This window comes from Lytechinus pictus, chromosome 8 (assembly GCF_037042905.1).
Source record: "Lytechinus pictus isolate F3 Inbred chromosome 8, Lp3.0, whole genome shotgun sequence".
NCBI classification, from domain to species: Eukaryota; Metazoa; Echinodermata; class Echinoidea; order Temnopleuroida; family Toxopneustidae; genus Lytechinus; species Lytechinus pictus.
In genome coordinates, this window is record NC_087252.1 from 12226834 (window position 1) to 12248243 (window position 21410).

Below are 21410 nucleotides of genomic sequence, written 5' to 3' on the forward strand. Positions count from 1 at the left end.
GGATGGGGCGCGTAAAAATTGCGTAGTTGATCAGGTTTCCTTTGATGGTATCATTCAGGCGAAGATCAATGAGGAATCAGATCGTGATTATTACCTCAACCCGTGTCTTTATACCCCCTTCTGGTCGGCTTGTAAAGGCTGTGATGGAGACAAGCTCCTATAAAAGATTCATCGTGTAGTTCACCATTGCCTCTGAACGAAAAGCCTATTGATTGAACATGTGTCTGATTTCAAATTCAAATTCAAATTCAAATTCATTTATTTCACATCTGTAAAAAACATACAAGATACAATATATCGAGATCAATCAAAATGATTCCATAGTAAAGGAGTAAAGGAGTAACGAATATTGTAAAATGACAAATTAACAAAATTAACAAAATACATAGGGTAATGAATGCGATGTGGGGGAATAGCAAAAGCCAAATAGACCTATCTAGGCTATTCCCTGATTAACATTTATTACCGAAAAAAGACCATCCTGCAATCAATTGATTAGATTGCAAGAAACACACATTTCAAAATAAACGAAATCAACAAACTAATGAAAAATTTGAAGAAAAAAAATAACAACTACATTACAAAAAAATATGTTTAAAAAACATACACATAAAAGCAAGCAAGCTTATTCACTGAGAACATGGTGAAGTATACATATTTAGAAGGTAAGACTTACATCTTACTTTAAATGAATTTTGCGAAGGACTTTCTTTTATTTCAGGGGGCAAACTGTTCCATATGAGTGGTCCACTATAACTTATGACTGTTCTTGAGAAAGAAAAGCGGTAAAAAAGGAATGTATAAATTATCAGAATTTCTCGTATTATATTTGTTTACACTGCGATTTGTTTGAAAATAACTGTTAAATGTGTCAGGCAACTGATTCTTGTAGTATGAAAACATAACAATTGCAGTGTGAAGGGTATGTATATCATAAATTTTTAGAATCTTTAATTTACGGAATAATTGATGAGAGTGAGCTAAATATGGGGAATTTGTTATAATTCTTATTGCCCGTTTTTGTAAGCGAAATAATTGTAGCTTTAAATAATTTGCACAGTCCCCCCATACGATATTGCAATAGCTGAGATGCGTGAGTATCATTGTATTGTACAATTGAACACGAATATGCAATGGTAAGTCACCTTTGATTCTATTAAGTACACCAATGGTTTGAGAAATCTTCATAGAAATATTATTTACATGTTCTTTCCAACTCATGCTATCGTCAATTGTGACACCTAGGAATTTCGTATATTGCACTTTCTGAATTTCAAAATCATTTATATATAATTTTATGGAGTTTTCTTCAATTTTCTTATTTTTAGGCTTAAAAATCATAAAAGATGTCTTCTTAGTGTTAATTTGTAGTCTGTTGGCTTGGAACCACATGTGAACTTTTTCCATTTCAGAATTTAAAATATTATTTAATTGAATGGGATCCTTACCAGATAAAAATAAACTTGTATCGTCTGCAAATAAGGTAGTAGTTAAAATATTACTTACATGTTGCAGGTCATTGATGTACAATATAAAAAGAAGAGGGCCTAGGTTAGACCCCTGGGGTACCCCTACTCTTATGTCCTGAAAGTCTGAATGAATTTTGTTGATGCATACACATTGTTTTCGATTTCTTAAGTAACTGATTAACCACTTCAATACTGTCCCTCTAAACCCGTATGATGATAGCTTATCAATTAAAATATTATGGTCTATACAATCGAATGCTTTAGATAAGTCTAAAAATACACCAATCGTTATTGCTTTGTTTTCATATTCCTTAGCTATTTTTTCAGTTAAATCAATTAATGCATGAGCAGTGTTGTATCCCTTTCTGAAACCGAATTGCTTGTTATATAATATGTTGTGTTTTGAAATAAATGCTATCAATTTGTCATATACTATTTTTTCAAAAACCTTGCTGAAAACTGATAAAATTGATATGGGTCGGTAGTTAGTTACTAGTGTTTTATTACCATTCTTAAAGACAGGAGTTACTTTAGCAAGTTTTAAAGAGTTCGGAAACACACCATTTTCAAGAGACATATTAATGATTTTACATAAAGGGGAAACTATTGCATGAATTTAATATTTAACTACCTTAGGACTAATATCATCGTAACCCGCGCTTTTATTCGCATCCAATTTCAAAATGACATCATATATATTTCTTTCTGTTACTGGCGTAAAGTACATAGAATGACAAATACTGTGTTTCATAAACCTTTTAAAGTTATTTTCTTGAGATAGATTTCTAGTACTCTCATGTATTTTAGAACCAATACTACTAAAAAAATCATTAAATACACTTACAATTTCTTGCTGATTATCGGTCACTTCTCCATTATTTTCAATACTATAATCAACATCTCTATTCTTATTTTTTGTTAAAATGTTATTTATTATTTTCCATGTCGCTCTAGAATTGTGTTTTACATTTTCAAATTTATGATGATAGAATTCACGCTTCTTTTTACGAATGAAGCTATGGACCATGTTTCTGTAACTTTTATATACATTCTCTCTATAGGAAGTTGGGTTCTTTAAAAATTTCTTATATAAAAAGTATTTTCGTTTGCACATTTTCTTGATATCCGTATTAAACCATGACCTTTCTGTAGATGTCTTTTTTATTTTAACATTTGTTATTGGAAAACTTTCATTATATAGTTTTTTGTAAATGTCTAAAAATATATCATAAACGTCATCAACGTTTTCTGTATTGTTTAAACATGTCCAATCAACACACTGTAATTTTCTACAAAATGTAATCATATTTTTTTCACAGAAGTCTCTTATAGGGTAATGGGTCTTTGAATTATTAGAGATTAAAGGACCTTCAATTATGACGAAAGGGGTTAGGTGATCACTGACATCTGTTGTAATGATACCAGCTTCTACGACACTTTCAGGTTGGTTATAAAATATATTATCTAATATTGTTGCCGAATTACTTGTTATCCTTGTGGGTTTATTAATTAATGGAAAATATGAAAAGGTAGAAAAAATATTAACAAAATCATGATTACATGACATTAAATCTAGGTCCATCAAATTAACATTAAAATCCCCCATGATAATACATTGTTTTTTCTCACTTGAGATTTTGCTTAAAGGTATTTGAACTGTTTCTAAAAAATCTTTTAATGCCTGCATTGATTTCAGTGTATCGTGAATCGTACACAAGAATCAGCCCTACGATCAATTATCAAGTTTCAGGTTAGAGTGCCCAGAAAGGTTACTGTCGTTTGTTATGATCATCATCGTATGGTTACAACAAAATATATGTCACAAATATGACTAACGTGTATGTAATAAAAGATTTCAACGTAGGCACATATTAAACGGGGGTAAAGTCTCTTTGATGATACGTTAGATCCCATCATTCCTATCGGATGTTTTCACCTGCTTTTTTATCCAATTTGCTTCAAAATAATGGATTTCTTTCGTTGGAATGTATACGTAATGTAAAATGTATTGCCAGGTATGTTGTTTGATGAATACTTCCACATAGCAATACATGCACTGTATATTTGTAAATACAAATATCGTCAATATCTCGTGGTGTGATCCGTTCTTTAATCCACTAGAAGTAGAGGGCATACAGGGTAAGCTGGCTCCCATCATGCTTTTTTGGTGAATCTGATTCATGCTATTGCCTTCTTATCTTTGGCTCTCTCAAAACAATGTGGTCTGAATTTGTGTATATGTGTGTCCCGTCTCCTTCATTGCAGATTTTCATTGATTGTCATAAACATATACAGTCATTCATTATTTTATCCCATTGTATTCTTTAGCATCACTATCAAATGCATTGGTGTGTATTGTGTTGATATTCTGTTATCCATTTTGTGGAATATGACAATAAAAAAAATCAAACCTGATTCGACCTACCGACATTATTTCTGCATGTCCAGCTCTGATGCACCTAGGTTCTCAGGCAGCGAGGATAGTCGAAGATGTCGTCTGGTGTTGATTGACGATGAACCAAGAAGGTGAATCGGGTCTAACTGCAGTGTAAAGTTAATTAATTTAAAAATAATTGATAATTAGCTAAGTAGTTTATCTAAGTAACTATATAGACACAACAGGTGGATAACATTCATCTCATTAACGAAATTCAATTACGAATTAATTCAAAAAACGATAACTCAGTTGGCCCAGAAACATTTATGTTGTGCATAAATAGGCTATAAATATTAACAAAATCTACCAATTCACCGAAAATGGATTACACAAACGTAACAAACATATCCTAAAATTCTTATGAATCTTTATGAGAGGAGCCGGGTATCCGTTACGAGCTCTACAGGTTACGTTGGTCTCTCTGCCTTCGAGCATATCACCTGGGACAGTCACTGCGACTTCGTCTGGTAGCCCTTCATAGAAACATAAAGCCATTATTCATAGTTAAGCTTTCAGGTAAAGAAGTAATTTTTTTCTCTCTTTTTTTGAACAGATCACGGACAGTAAATTGGGGAATCGAACAGAATGACGATTGATCATCAATATCAACAATGATGAATTTGTTTCTTGAAAGGTATTGGAGTAACTACCTTGCATTTCTTTTTCAGATTTCGAAAATTATTCTTTTATCAGTTCTACCGTTCACTATATTGACTCCCGGTTCTAAATCACTGAGGGAAATAACTCACCGTAAACAATTAGTCTAACTGTTAGGAATGTAACAAAGAAATGGTCTTTCATGTACGAGGAACATACAATGCGCATTCCATGGTTAATAGCATCCGGTCTTATGGTTATGGTACTTTCAGTGTCAAACAACGTGTCGTCTAAAACACTCCTATTGCTTGAGACACTTGCACGGATAGAAGTCCTGTCAAAGTCACCAACTAACCAAAATGATAGCTCAGTTGCTGGGAATGACCCGATGCTTTTACAAGTGATTGAAGTCGGTGAACCTTCTTGAACGTATACGACTGTTGATTGAGACTGGTTACCTCCAGTTAGAAAGAGGAGCACACTGGCTGGTATAACTGTAAGCATGACAAATTAGAAAAAAAAGGTAAAGGAAAGAGGGAAAATATAGAAAGAAGTTTTGTATGATATGCGGCAGGCCCTTTGTGGAAAGCAGTTTATAACTTTCTGATACCGCGTGTAAATAAACAGGAGATGATCTCGATAAGAACGAAAGAAATAAAGAAAAATCGTGTTCACTGCGGAATTATGCTTGGAAACAACTAGTTCGTCATTATGTAGATATGCATGTAAATAGATTGAAATGGAGCGTAAATATACGTAAAGTGTCAGCATATTTTGTCCAATGTAAAAGCTATTTCGGATGAATTGACTATTACAAAAATGTGTAAGGACTGAAAATCTAGGATTGATATCAATACATTTATACGTAATGATTCCCTGAATGATACATACCATGAAAATTCAGAAAAACTGACGATCTAATACTCGTTTGTTTTTCCGGGTGTGATGCGATGCAGCTGAGAATCTTTCCGTGGTCATCTCTGGTGGGTGTGATTGTCAAAGATTTCCGCGAGATGTAAAAGTTATCTTGAATTTCATCAGACTGATCGTGATGAACAACGGTCACGTCCTCTGGTATTAACCATTGCAGAACAGCAGGAGGCCTTGCCCTATTTGCTCCACAGGTGATGCTATACGACTCCCGAGCACTTATACTTATATTGGTGTTGTTCAAGTATTGCCGGCCCGATTGGACATCAGTCACGAATACTCGCGACGGTGGAACTGGAGAAAAAACACAGTATATTCGAACCGTCAACCTCAACTTAAACGATATGCTACCATTTCAATTTTCAAGTGCTTCAACTTTTAATCACTTAATAATTTCCTGGCAATCTTTTGACGAGTAAGAACTTATGCAAATTTTTCAATAAACAATTCAAAAGTTTTAAAACACTCATTATATAGTTGCTCATCTGGCAATGCTCTTCTATAATCTTGATACATACGCTTATGCCTCATCATGTCAATGGCAAATATTCATATTTTCTTTTTCTTTTTTTTATAAAATGGTAGTGATTTTCGCCTGATTGCTAAGAAAGCATGAATGACTGTAAGCAAGCATCCAAGAAGACGGACGGTTTGAAGTCCTCTCTGAGACACCTCGAAATTAGGATTAAACTGCCTTACCTAACGGCATCAAAAGGGAATCGAACCTGGGTCACCCACTCTACCGACTTAGCTATTGCGCCTCATCTTAAAACAAACACATCCATGAAATCGGAAAATAGTCAATTGTATGAAATGATACAGAAAGAAGGTTGGGACAGAGAATGGCCTATAGCTAAAACTGTCGACACACAAATCATCTTTAACACGTTTAAAGGGTTAGGACTTTCGATGTCTTTTTTCAGTGGGTGAGAATGATGTGACAATTTTGGATGGGTATGCATTTGTCAATATATTTACTTTTTTGTATGCCATCGTGTTCACTGTGGTTTGATTTGATTTGATTTGTTGATATCCGTTTCACAACATAGTATGATAAATATGACATGAGAAGGTCAATGCACATACTAGGTGGGGAGTGGGTTTATATCTTTCTGTAGGAAAATGGTCGTAATTTAGAAATTCCTAAGGATAAAATAATGTAATGCGCCCCCAAAATAGCGCGCGCGCTTAAAAAAATACAAATAATCTTAGCTAGGTGGAATGAAATGTCACCCATGCTGTCAAACCTCCCATTTGTTCTTACCTTGACTTAGTACTTCCAGTATTTCAGTCGCTGAACGTTCTCCATGTAGGTTATGTACATTGCATGTGTATCTCCCATTGTCACCAGCGTTCAAATTAATTATTGTAAGGGATGTGCTGCAGTCATCTCCCAATAACTTGTACTTTAAAGGATTAGAAATATTAGGTGTACATTCACTTGCAGTTGTGCACCACTCAGACGCAATTCGTGTTTCTTCGTGTTTCCACTTGACAGTGCGAACAATCGAAGGAGGGAAATAGGTGCACTTCATCGTAAAATCTTCTCCTTTGACGGGTATGAACTGCCTTGGTTGAAAAGATATTGTGGTTGTAGACATGGTAGAGGGGGAGCCTGCAAATGGATTGTGTAGGAATATTGTCAATTATAAGTGATAGCAGAAGTATTGCTTCTTCATAGTATTTTACAGGGTGGGCTTCTATTTTAGACTGAAAAGTGAAAAGTTGCATCATTCAAGATTTGCGTTGATTTTTTTACATGCCAAACATGTCAACAGGGTTAAAAATCGCATTTGTTCAAGTTTTGTTGCAGGTTGTACCACTTTGCGAAGGATAACACCCTTCGTGCACCTTAAATGCGTAACACAGTCCATGGTCTTTGGATGCATATATGCCCAGGAATCGCATTCCGAGACAGACGTGAACAACGCAATTAAGTGAAAGACAATATTTTTCTGATCCTGCTGATGGCAAGCTTGAATGGGAAAACATGTTGTTTTTTGGCCACCAGACTGCTTTGGCCTTAAACTCACTGAAAATAATCATATAGTAACGGAGGAAGTCATACTTTCTATATTCTTTATTTTATTAGCAGCCTACCTTTACAAAGAGAAGAAGAAAAAACGGCTACAAGCCAATATGTATAGATTCAATTTTATTCAAATTTAATCAAATTCGACATACCTTTGCCAAAAACAAGAAGAGCAAACAGGCACCAAATATGGTACGCCATTTGAGATCAGAGTGATAGTAACCAATCCAATAATCCTGGTAACAAAGAAACATTCAGTATCAAAATGTAAGATAGTTGCAGTCAGTGAGACAAATTGTTTTTAAGACATTTCTGACGTGTCTCAAACACATTGATGTTATAATGGTGACGGTGAGATTTATTCGCTTACTTTCGCTAGCCTATGCCGTTAAGCACATTTCAAAAGTACATGTGCGACTTAATGTCTTAGGTTGTCAGCGGTCGAAAATGAAAGTACGATATTTCATGTATCAAATATATAGTTGCATTTGTTCGGACGATAGAGTGTGCTCTTTCCCACAGCCGGTTTAATGTCGAGGTTGCTTAACCGAGCATACAGTGGATTGGGAACGCGTCCAGAGAACTGTCACGACACATACGCTTCGGGATGACCTTAGGCAATGACATCATCGCACCGCCATCTTAGAGGGCTTAGCCTTAAATGCCTTGTTGATCTTCAGCTGACGCAAACAATAAAACCAACAATTGTTTGAATGTTTGACACATGCGATTCTTATGAGATGACTTTGATAAATTGTAAATAGGATCTCATTCATTTTATTTCGATTTTTCTATCGAAACTTTTTTTTTTTTTTTTTTTGCATTTTGGTGACCCCTGAAAGTTCGATCAGGGGAAGTCACATCTCCCCTTAATGTTAGCTAAGCGCAAATGCATACCAGTCATTCTGTCTAATATGAAACATAATTTTTTTTATTCCTACCGAATTAATTTATTTATTTCTACAACTTGCTGGCTGCGATGGCTTCCAGTACCAGCAGAGAAAAAAGAAAAGAAGTGGGGAACATTATGATGAGATCTGGATATACGATAGAGATTATAAACCAATTAGATATTACTGCAGACAACATGAAATTCCTTTTTGCCGTCTATGCACTACAGCAAATCACTAAAAAAACATGAGAGGTAAAGAATATCCAGAATTTAACTTCCGACTGCAGGAACAATTTGAGTAAGAAACAGCACAAGATCGAAGAAGCAGAATCACATTCTATAAACCGTTGAATCCACGATCGCGACCGAAGAGGCCTCGATAAGTAAGCATCTCCAGGCAGTCAATGATGACTTTGAGGTTGCTTCCAAGGAGGAGTTAATTTTCCACGGAACAAAGAGAATAGAATGATCAACGTGATCAACGATAAAGAGGAGCTGGAAATCTCTAATACAAGAGGTAATAGGAAAGAACGTGTCGACATATGGAAGGTTGAAACAGCGAAGCGAGAGATAATCATCAAAACCGAGAAGAAATTCTCCTTTCAGATGTGATGGCAATTAGCGAAATCATTTCTAAAAGGATCAAGGAAATTACTAACCGAACTATGCATAAAATTGATACATTGAAGAATATTCAATCGACTGTCATACAAATTACCATACGCGATAAAACATTGGTGAATCAAACTCCTCAGCTACTAACATTCTCTGATGAAACCTATTTGAATGTGAGTGAAGAAGCTGGCGACAACTTTAACCGAATACATCATGAAGTTGAGAGGGTAAAGTTTGTTAAAGGATAATTTTGTGGATAATACTGTGGTAGAATTGAAGGGTACATCGGTAAATGGAGACTTGTCAAGCCAATCCATATTCCGCTGGTCGTCGAGAAACAGGGGATTCGTGGATCGATCAGTGATAAGGTGTTCACGTGGACGAGGACAGTAACGTCATGTATGCTTCAGATATCACAGGAATCACTCATTAATCATCAGCTACCTCCAATAAACAGTGACGTGGTAGTCTGTGAAAAGTGGAAACCAGGGGACAGCCTGGATGAAGCATTGTCGATTGGAACTATTGAAATTCGTTTGAATTTCATAATCGATAGGATAATGCTTCTAAAAAGTAAAGGTAGGTCTTCCTTTCCAAAGTATGACAGTTTTGCTAGTAATAATTGCCAGTACGTTGATGTTGACATAACTAGGATGATCCCCACCAATCAAGCCAAATAATACAATATCTGCATTATCAGCCTAACCGATTCGAAAATACCAAGTACCATCACAATACAGAGTAAGAAAGTATCTTATATACACGTCTTGCCAACAAGTGATATCGTTGTGAAGTCGGATTTGGATGAATTTACTGTCATTTCACAATAAGGGAAGGAAAAAGATGTCATGCACTGCGCTGATTGATTGTATGCACGTAGTCACATGGAAAAACTCACAGAGACTCTCTACATACTCTGCATTAGCCAGAGGGATGGGGCGAGTAATAATTGCGTAGTTGATCAGGTTTCTTCGGATAATATCAATCAGGCAAGGATCATTGTGAAGTATGAGGTATCAGAGTGTGATTATGACCTCAATCCGTGCCTTTGTACCTCTTCTGGTTAGTTTGTAAAGGCTGTGATGGCGACAAGCTCCTTTTGTCCAAGAAAATGTTCATCGTGTAGTTCATCATTGCCTCTGAGCGAAAAGCTTATTGACTGCTCGTTGGCCTGATTTATTTTAATGATTGCATTGTTTTTAGTGAATGGTAAAACGTAAATAGATAATTCCCAAGACCGATCGCCAAGTTTCAGGTTACAATGCCCAGTAAGGTTACTTTCATTTGTTATGATTATCATCATGGTTACAACAAAATTTATGTCACCAATATGACTCATGTGCATGTAATAGGATAATTTCACGTAGGCCCATATTAAACTGAGGTAAAGTCTCTTGGATGATAATCCTATCAATTCTATCGGATGTTTTCAATTGCTTTGTTATCCAATTTGCTTCGGAATAATGGGTTTCACTCTTTAGAATGTATACATAATGTAAAATGTATTGCCAGGTATGATGTTTAATAAATAATTCCACATAGCAATACATCCACGGTTATATTTGTAAATAAAAATACCGTCAATATATCGTGGTGTGATCCGTTGTTAAATCCACTAGACGTAGAAAGCCCATATCCTATCATGCCTTTTTGGTTAATCTGATTCATGCTATTGCCTTCTTATATTTGGTTTTCCCAAAATAATGTAGTCTGCATTTGTTTATGTGTGTGTGTCCCATGATTGCCGATTTCATAATATTTCAAAGAATCTGCAGTTTTTACAAGCTCTGCTTTTTATGAAGGTTCCTTCACAGTTCACAACTCAGTTATTGTTATGAGCACATACAGTCATTCATTATTTTAACACACTGTATTCTGTATTATTATCATTAAATGCATTGTTTTGTATTGTGTTGATATTCCGTTATTTATTTTGTGAAATATGACAATAAAATGAAATCTGATTCGACTTACCGACATTATTTCTGCATGTCCAGCTCTGGTGCATTTAGGTTTTCAAGCAACGAAGATAGACGTAGATGTCATCTGGTGTTGATTGACGATGAACCAAGAAGGTGGATCGGGTCTAACTGCAGTGTAAAGTTAATTAATTTTGAAAATAATTGATAGTTAGCAAAGTAGCTTATCTAAGTAAGTCTATTGACACAACAGGTGGATTATCTTTATCTCATTTATAAAATTCAATTAAGAATTAATTCAAAAGACGATAACTGAGCTGGCCAAGAAACATTTCTGTTTTGCATAAATAAGCTATAGATATCAACAAAATCTACCAATTCCCCGAAAAGATACTACACAAAAGTTACAAACATATCCTAGAATTATGCATCATTCTATGGAGTTCCTTGCTTCAAAAATATAATTTTGAAAACGTCGAAAATCATATTGATATGATACAGAATAACTAGGCACCTGTTATGTTTAGAACCATGCTATCATTCGCAGACCATGTGGTGGATAATGTAGGTAGAACTGCCAGGCACAGAAGATGTTTCCCATGGTCTAACCTCTTTGGTATGAAAGTCAAAGTACTTTCAGCATCATGTCGACCTGCATCATTTTCACTAATATTCAGGGATGAATGACCTGTCATATTTCTTGATCCTATGTACCAGTTAATGCGAGGAGCTGGATACCCATTAGCAGCCTTGCAGATCACGGTGACTTTTATCCCTTCTTTTAATTCAGCAGGGAAAGACATAACGACCTCATCCGGTGGTGCTGTAAACGGTTAAGAGAAATGCAAAAAGCGACACGTTCTATTACAACTTCAAAATCATTAGCGGACATGGGTGGTCTGCTTGATGAAGCTTTTTTTTTCAGAAAAATAAACATGCTGGCTTAATCTATTACATATGTTGCTTTCCCAAACGCCCATTCTAGAAGATCATAAATATATCAACCACAACTAAAAGACATCCAATTGTTATAGCAATAGATACCACTCACACACACCTCCCTGGTTATATAGCTTAGCAACGTATTAGTAACTAACTGCCCCAGACACGTCTTTAAAATGCCAACAGAGACATACACAAATTTATATATAATTGAGATGAAATATACACTTACCATACGTTGATATTGTAACATAGTGTCGTTCGATAACATATTCACCCAGATATACATAGCACCAGAGAATCAACCCTTGATACTTCCTATACAGATGCAACTTGTAAGTACTAAAGGTATCAAACAGACTGTCGTCTACAGGATTTTGAGTCTTCGACAGACTAATACTTCCAGGAGGAATACCAAGGTCGTCAATTATCCATGTCAGTTCAACTGCCGGTCGTGATCCAATACTTTGACAGGTGATCAAAGCTGTAGAACCTTCTTGTACGTAAATAACTGTAGATGATGTCTGGTGGTATTTGTCATTTCCAGATTGAAAGATTGTCGTGCTTGATGGAAGAACTTTATAGGAAAGGTGAAATAAAGATGGAAGAGGGTATAATGTATGTCAATTTGAATTTGTCTTGGTTTATAACAGTCAACTAATAACATTTTATGACTTGTGCAATGATGAGAATCAAACCTTCACTTTGACATCGAATAATTCAACCAATATCAAACGAACTACATGGGTTAGATTTTATGGATTAACATTTAGTGGAACATGAAAAACACAGACTCATCTATAAACAGTATTACCCCACACTGAGGATTAAAAGGTAATGAAAATTTCTTTCTTGCCCTTTGATGCCCTATTAGATACTGGAACAGACACTTTGGACTTTTATTTTCCTTCAATGACGTTGACATACCGTTAACATTGAGGTAAACAATACACTGACGATCACTCTGGAGTGTTTGATGTGACGCAAAACAGCTGATATCCTTTCCTTGATTATTCGCAGAGGGCGTGATGGTAACAACCTTCCGAGACGTGTAGATGTTGCCTTTAACCACGTTAGTCTGATCTTGTTGGTTGGAAATAAGATCATCTGGTACAACCCAGTTAAGGACTGCAGCAGGCCTTGCTTGCGATGCTGTACATGTTAAAACATTTGGCTCTCCTGCAATTACCGTTCTAGGGGTGTTATCGGAGCAAAGACGGATTGATCTATCGGTAACTATGATTACTGTAGGCGAAGCTGTGAAAGATAGAAAATTAGTGAGGAGTGCACTATTACAGCTATACACAATTATTCACTATAAGTTCAATGTGTGTGCAGGTGTGCGTGTTTATTGATTTCTTAGAAAGGTAGGCTTCACAATCCGGATGCTTTAAAAAAAAACGTCTTTTCAACTACTGTTTCCGAAACAAATTTATGAATTATATTTTTTGTCACATCATGGGCACTGATAAAAGTCTGACTTTTTCTTTCATTTTTGAGAGCTACGCTCCTTTTAGAATATGCGATTCTATTTCTACGCCATATGTATCATTCATTTTCTATTATCTGTTATCTATGTTACATGTACGTTGAATAAAAGTACATTTATGGATGTCGATAAAGCTTGAATTCCTAATATTGTATAATAAAAAGTATTTAATGGTTGTTATGGTTGTGTGCTGATGAATTTGTTTAGCTTTGTTTATTAGTTTATTTCCTTTCTTAGCGTTCGGTTGAGCAGCGAGTAATCACGTTTCACATACTTCAATAAACTTTATGTTTAATTCTTTTCTAAATATACCCATGAATAAATATCGTACTGTGTACTATTTCTAGTCAATTTTTGTCAATGTCCAATGGGGTTCAATTGAATATTTATTATTTTTGAAACAATTACTGAACCTGATAATAATGGTGTTACGTGCATTCCCCTTGATACTGTAATGTCGGGAAAGGCAGTTTGGCGGACAGCACATCTGTAATGACCGCCGTCGTCACCAACCAGCTGTTTTATCGTAAGATTAGCACTGGAGTCGTCTGCCAACAAGCTGAATTTCCATTGGTCTTGAACAGTAAACCTACAGGTCCAATCTTCCATACAATCACATGTTGCGAGTGATTCACCATCCTTCTGCCACGTGATCTCCCTATTTTTGGCCTGTAGTGTGTACGTGCAGACCAATGTAAAATCCTCGCCAATCACTGGAAGATACTTGCCTCTCTTGATTGACACATCAAATCCTTCTGTTTCTGCGAGATTGATAGACAATATTTTGCCAATGAAGATATTTCGGCTGGCGTAATTTTTCCCAAATTAATGCAATGAAAATTATTTGCTTCCAGTGAGTTTGCAGGGGCATCATTATAAATTATTCATTTGTTAATATAACTGCTCATTCAATGTTTCATTTTCTTTTATTTCCAATCTTTCTAATATTTTAGTTCATTATTTATTTCACTAGTTATTCATTTCATAAACGTTATAATGCATTATACATTTATTAATTGAGGCCACGGGTATCTATTCAGAAGGATGGAGTGTTGTAAATATTACCAGATGCTCATGACCGGGAATGTTTTTGTCCTTTGGTCATCCTCTTACGGAATCGAAGGATTCTGTTCTACAAAATATGTCAGTAAGCCACTTTGCATATGGAATGTGAGCGCATGAAGATGTGTTGCAATATAATATTGTCATATAAATGTACTTATAATGTACACACAGTGAACCTTTTATTGATTACGGTGCTCGTGTAATCGTCAACGTAAAATGGGTCAAATATAAATATAGCAACGTAAACCTACCACAACTGACATGACTGAAGATCGTTAGAACAAGAACAACCACAGCATATCCACAAGCACTTGTCATCATGTCGAATCTGGCTGTACGAAGACTTGCTTTCAGAACGACATGAAATCCAACAATGGCAAATAAACTCTTGTAAAGTCAAACTTGTAGGAGGCTCCCAGATGCTGTACACTCCGGGAAAAAATCGCTGGTATTGTGTCAAACGAGTGCTACTGGTTTCCTTCTCAACTCCTGATTCGGTTTCGCGATGTGCTATTTAACATTAATGAGTAATATCTAGAGCATGCGTGGTCCTAGAGGTCGCCATTTCCCTTCGCAGCAGGATAGTAAAGATTACTGCTATTTCAAAATGCTCGAGTTACACGTTCACAGCTGGCGCTGGTGATAAACTAATTTTTCAACGTTACAATCTGATATGAAGCACACACTAGAAATAACATCATCATCACTAGCCGCGGAAACGGGGGAGGGGCTGTGTGGACTTCAGCCCCCGCATTTTTTTCCAAAACCGTGTACAAAAACGTAAAAATTACCATCTGATTATGATTCTTTGCATGGTTGCCCCCCCCCCCCCAACTTCCAAAACCCTTCAGCGGTCCCTGATCATTATCATTTGCAGTTTAAACTACAAGGGATCAGATAGGTATCCATGTTTGGACTTTTGGATAGGAGATGGTTATACTTTTAATGATCAACGTCTATCATGTTCTCGACATAAATAGTGAACTTAAAGCAACCTCTACATTGTTTTATATTCGTAATATTCGTATTGTCAGTGAATGTTACTGGGCAGTTCACATTCGGAGGGTGGGACAAAATAAGTCAAAACATATGAGCGGCAGTAGATGATGAATATGGCGTACGGGGCACAGATTCTTTGAAGGTCAGGGAAGAGCGACGCGAGCGAGCGAACGAGAAATCGACCTTACAGAAATAAAATTCCGAAGACATCCTCGATGTGTTCAAAACACATTGAAGGAATAATGATGACGATGAGATTTGTTCGATTACTTTCAATCGTCCATGCCGTTAAGCACATTACGATAGCATGTCTTAAGTTGCCAATGGTCGAAAATGAAAGTACGATGTTATTTATATTAAGTATAAAGCTAAATTTCCATGGTCTGGCGACAGAGTGTACTCTTTTTCCTATCATATTGGAAGTTGAGCTTTGAGGATGGCGTGCAAATAACTGTCACGACAAATACTCTTAAGGATGGGCTCCAATACGCGATCAATCCGAGATACTTCAGAGAACCTGTTCGTTCCTAAAGCATTTATTGCTTTAAAAATTCATATTGATCCTATTCAACACCGTTAACTATTAACATGCCACTATAGCCAATCGGCACAAAATAATACCCCCCCCCAAAAAAAAAAAAAAAAAAAAAAAAAAAAAAAAAAAAAATAAATAAATAAATAAATAAATAAATAAATAAATAAATAAATAAATAAATAAATAAATAAATAAATAAATAAATAAATAAATAAATAAATAAATAAATAAATAAATAAATAAATAAATAAATAAATAAATAAATAAATAAATAAATAAATAAATAAATATGTTAGATCTACAACCAATCTGAGACGTGTCCTTTAACTTAAGACCTTTTGCATTGACGTCATGGCGCGCCGCCTTCTTAGAGGCTGATGAATTTGCTTTATATGCGTTGTTGCTCTGCAGCTGGCGCATCTCTGACAACTCTGTTTACGTGTATTGCTTATATCCTCTAAGGGAGGGAGCTATGAGATTGTGACGTAAATTATATAACGTCTATTTTAACGATGCGACATGATCACCCATTTTCCCCGACATCCCTATCTACGAATGCAACACTCCTAAGATGGATTGTGTGAAATAATAATTTTCTTTGTGACCCCAGGTATTTTTGCCAAAAGTATTCATAGCAATCCGCTTCCAAAGTCCAAAGTTCATCATTGCTACATTTCAAAGCGACGTTTATTCCTTTAACTTGATATATAAATTCAGTCCACATCTATGTAAAATACAAGCAAAGGATCTATTTTTAAGTTTTGAAATATTATTACTAAAGGTTTTTCCTAAGTTTTTCCAAATTGCATCACAGTAATCAAACATGCTTTGAATCAAACTGTGATAAAATATCAGCGCTGTGATTTACTTATAAATGTAGTCGGATTCTTTTCAGAAGGTACTGTTTAAGTGACGTCTTGTTTAAGCTTTTTCTCTATGCTTGCCCCAGTACCAAGGAATATGATCATAATTCTTTAGTATTTCATTTGAGTTACTCTTTTGATTATATAAGGACTAGTAAAATTGGGTAGTTCTATCTGTTTTAACAATCGGATGCCTTCTCCAAACTCACGATTTTCTATATTAAACGCCAGTCTATTCTTCGTTAACAATTTCTTAACTGTAGCAAGATCACCATTTAGATTGTTAACAAGAGTGTTCACTTTATTATTTTCCTTTCATATTTTGATAACGGTACTTACAACGTTTCGTTATTTCTATGAACACATTCTCACATTCTCCTGCATTCTCATCATAGTGCTTGAGTCACTTATAGCCCTGCTAGTGCATGGTTTTAATACTCTTGTTTTTATTTTTTTAATTATCAATCCAGCAATATGAGAAACAAACTGAGTAATATTTTGTCACATAGGCATATACATAGACCACTGTTGAAATAAAGAGACTACAATTGTATTATGAACACTGATATGCTGAACCTGCATGTGTACATACCTTACATTTAATATTAGATATATAATTTTTAATAGGTGCATAGGGTTCACCGCATAGATGGTGAATAGTTCACAGAAGTATCATACCTCCTATTAATTGGTAGGGGTACTCATTAAACAAAATAATATCTCATGTTTGATTGGACAAATATTTACGGATTTTATCAGCATTATCAGATTATGTGCAAATAGAGAATAATTACTTTGATCAGTATTGTTGAGAAATTGGATACACAAACTTACAAATCAAATAATTGAAATAATGATACGTTGGAAGTTCAACATTTTGTTATTTTGTTTACACAAGTAAAATTTTAAAAAATAAATAAACCGTTTGAATATATGTTAGTTTTGAGTGTCAGACATTCTTCTGTAAAATTTTCTGACCTAGAGGGCAGAGCCTAAAGGTATATTTTCACGTCGTTATTAACGTTAATGTTAAAAACTACAAAACAGTAATGAATAATCGGTACAAACATGCACTTTGGAATTTTCGAACTACTCTCCCAAAGCAACCTTTCAATATGATAGTAAGGCACCCTGCGTAACACTAGCAATTATGTTTACCATATTAAGAACCGTACACAGAAATGGAAGCATTTGCCCCCTCCCCCCATTAACTTTAGAAAACCTAAATTTTCTTAATGATATTTTTCATAAACATCACCAAAATTGTGCAAGAAATCCTTCATTTTTACTTTAAACGTGTCAAAACCTTCCCAAGATAAGTTGCCTCCTCCCTTCTTTCGATTTTTTTCCAAAAAAATTAGTCTTGCCTCCCTCCCCGGAAAAAAAATCATCCTTTACTGCCATGATAAACTGTGCCTTAAGGATGGTGATTAGGCATGGTTGATTGGAACTGTTGTATTCCATTTAAATTTCGTTGTCGATATTTTTTTCATTCCTCCGTTTTTGTAATTCCTGAATGATCTGCCATGAATAATGTGTCATTACTGCCAACGGCCTCCTACGCTCGCATGGGTTATTCACGGACGGCACAGTGGATAACATAGGTTGAACTCTCTGACAGAAGATACGTTTCCCATGATTTAACTTATTTGGTATGAAGATCAGAGTGCTTACAACATCATATCGTTCAGCGCTGTTGACTGAGATCTTAAGAGATGAGCTATTCGTGACATTTCTTGATCCGATGTACCAATGTAGTAGCGGAGCCGGGTATCCGTTACGAGCTTTACAGGTTACGTTAGTCTCTCTGCCTTCGAGCATATCACCTGGGACAGTCATTACGACTTCGTCTTGTAGCCCTTCATAGAAGCATAAAACCATTTTTGAAAATTAATCTTTCAGCTAAAGAAATAACCATGTTTTTTTACAGAGCCCGGACAGTTTATTGGGGAATCGAATGAACTACACTCTTAAAAACGTTGGGCAACATACGGTCCACACAACAATTGGTTAAAACATTATCCAACTCTGGGTAGTTTTCAACCAATACTGTGTAGTTTTCACCAAAAGCACACATTATTGGTTTAAAGCTACTCAGAATTTGATAAAGTTTTAACCAATTGTTGTGTGGACCGTATGTTGCCCAACGTTTTTAAGAGTGTATGTTTAAATCATCAATAACAACAATGATGATCATTCGTTTCATTTAGGCATTGGAGTAAACAACTACCTTGCAATTCTCGTCAGCTTTGTCAAATTATACTACAAGAATTGTTATTGAATAGTCTTACTATTTTATCAGTTCTATTTTCCAATATTACTACTTGCTTCTAAAATCATTATGGGATAACAACTCACCGTTAACAATCAGTCTCACTGCCACCATTTTAACAAATAAGGCATCGTCTTTATCGGAGGAACACAGAATGTGCATTCCATGGTTTGTGACATCTAGCCTTATGGTTATGGTACTTTCAGTGTCAAACAAAGTGTCGTCTAAAACACTCATATTACTTGATACATTTGCATGGATCGAAGTCATGTCAAGGTCGCCAATTAACCAAAATGATAGTTCGGTTGCTGGGAATGACCCGATGCTTTTACAAGTGATTGAAGTCGGTGAATCTTCTTGAACGTATAGGACTGTTGATTGTGACTGGTTACCTCCAGTTAGAAAGAGAAGCACACTGGTTGGCAGAACTGTATGCATGGCAAATTAGAAAAGAATGGTGAGGGAAAGAGGGAGAAATATAGAAAGAAGTTTTGTATGATATGCAACAGGCCCTTTTTTGGAAAGCAGTTTAGAAACTTCATGATACCCTGGTAATAAAAAAAATCAGAAGATGATATGCATGTATAGTCAATGAATGTACTCAGTATCACAGATCTGCTAAATGATGCTTATTCAAACTATTTTGGATTGAAAATGTATTACAAAAAACAGCAAGTACTGCCAATCTAGGGATGACAACATCATGTGTATGTATGAAAGTTTTCCCATGAAAAATACATACCATGAACATTTAGAGTAACTAAGTATCTAATAGTCCTTTGTAGATCTTGGTGTGATACGATGCAGCTGATGATCTTTCCGTGATCATTTCTGGTGGGTGTGATTGTCAAAGATTTCCGGGATGTGTAATATCCGTCTTGAATATCATCAGACTGATCCTGATTAACAACGGTCACATCCTCTGGTATTAACCATTGCAGAACAGCAGGAGGCCTTGCCCTATTTACCCCACAGGTGATGTTATACGGATCTCCAGCAGTTATACTTATGTTAGCGTAGTTCAAGTATTGCCAGCCCGATTGAGTATCAGATACAAAGACCCTTGCTGGTGGAACTGGAGGAAAAGAAAGCATTCTTATTCAGGATTAAAATCCAAGTGTAACAGTTTTTCTAACTTTCCTATTCTTATGCTTCAGTTATTAATATCATTGATTGGTTTTCTTGCAATCTTAATTAGCTTCTTTTGCGTGTCCTTTGCAGTATAACTTCCGAGTTTTATTTGATACTAGGGACATCTAACAGCTCAATGAATAGATCCCAATAGCTATCTTCAGTAGATAGTAAATACCTACGACTACATTGCTCTGACGTTGTCCTTGGCATGGGCAGTAGTAATGCTACTAGAATACCCTCCTAAATTGCTCTTATCACAAACTACGTGTACTATTAAAGAATGTCATTTGCATTGTGTAAACACTGCAATTTTCGATTTCTGTCTTGTTCATATTTTATTTTTCATATATATTATAGAGAGTGAAGTTTACTTCTATGTCAACATAGAGTGATATGTCTTAGCATTTCATGTATTGGTAATCTGTGAAGTCTCATACATAAACCAACCTCTCAACAGGGATGTATAGCCAACGTTACCAAGAATGTAAACGTGTGTATAACCTTATTATAACGAGCTAATAAGTAAGATGGCCATTGTATGAAATTACACAGGCGAGATGAGGATGATCAGATTTCTGAAGTAATAGACTGTCTGGATAAGCGTAGAAATACACTAAAATCTACATTGGTGAGAAACGTATAATCAGAACAATCCTGAAAGAGTGGTCGAATTTGATTTCGAAACTTATTTTTATTTGGTTATGAAAAATATGGTTTTCAACCTTCATAGTACCTGGATTTAGTGCTTCCAAATGTTCATTCGCTGAACGTTGCCCATCTAGGTTAAAAACATCGCATGTGTATCTCCCATTGTCACCAGTGGTCAAATTGACTATTGTAAGGGATGTGCTGCGGTCATCTCCCAATATCTTGTACTTTGTAGGATTAGGAACGGTAGATTTACAGCTACTCGTAGAACTGCACGATTCATAAGCTACCTGGATGCCATCATGTCTCCAATGTACTGTACGATCATTTAAAGGAGGCGAATAGATGCACGTCATCGTAAAATCTTCTCCTTTGACGGGTAGGTACAACATTGGTTGGAAAGAAATCGTTCCTGAAGACAAGGAGGAGGGGGAGCCTGCAAATAGATTGGGTAGGATTTTTTTTTTAACAATCGTTGTAATGATGAATTCGTTGATTATCCATAGTACTTTACAAGATGGCATCTGTTTTAGAATATCAATAGGTGCAAAGTTGCGCTCTTCAAGATTCGC

The 21410-nt window shown here is 35.6% G+C and overlaps 1 protein-coding gene across 1 annotated transcript; it reads right to left on the reverse strand.

The window, feature by feature from the left end:
* Window positions 1–4453: 4453 nt before the first annotated feature.
* LOC135154917 (uncharacterized) lies at window positions 4454–14891 on the reverse strand. Its single transcript, XM_064103159.1, has 10 exons — window positions 14639–14891; window positions 13736–14083; window positions 12761–13090; window positions 12066–12410; window positions 11406–11714; window positions 10947–11062; window positions 7618–7701; window positions 6698–7048; window positions 5395–5727; window positions 4454–4997 (listed from the first exon to the last, which is right to left on the reverse strand). Exons 1-6 carry the CDS (start codon window positions 14706–14708, stop codon window positions 10989–10991), a joined length of 1476 nt encoding a protein of 491 aa, XP_063959229.1. The 5' UTR covers window positions 14709–14891; the 3' UTR covers window positions 4454–4997; window positions 5395–5727; window positions 6698–7048; window positions 7618–7701; window positions 10947–10988.
* Window positions 14892–21410: the final 6519 nt, after the last annotated feature.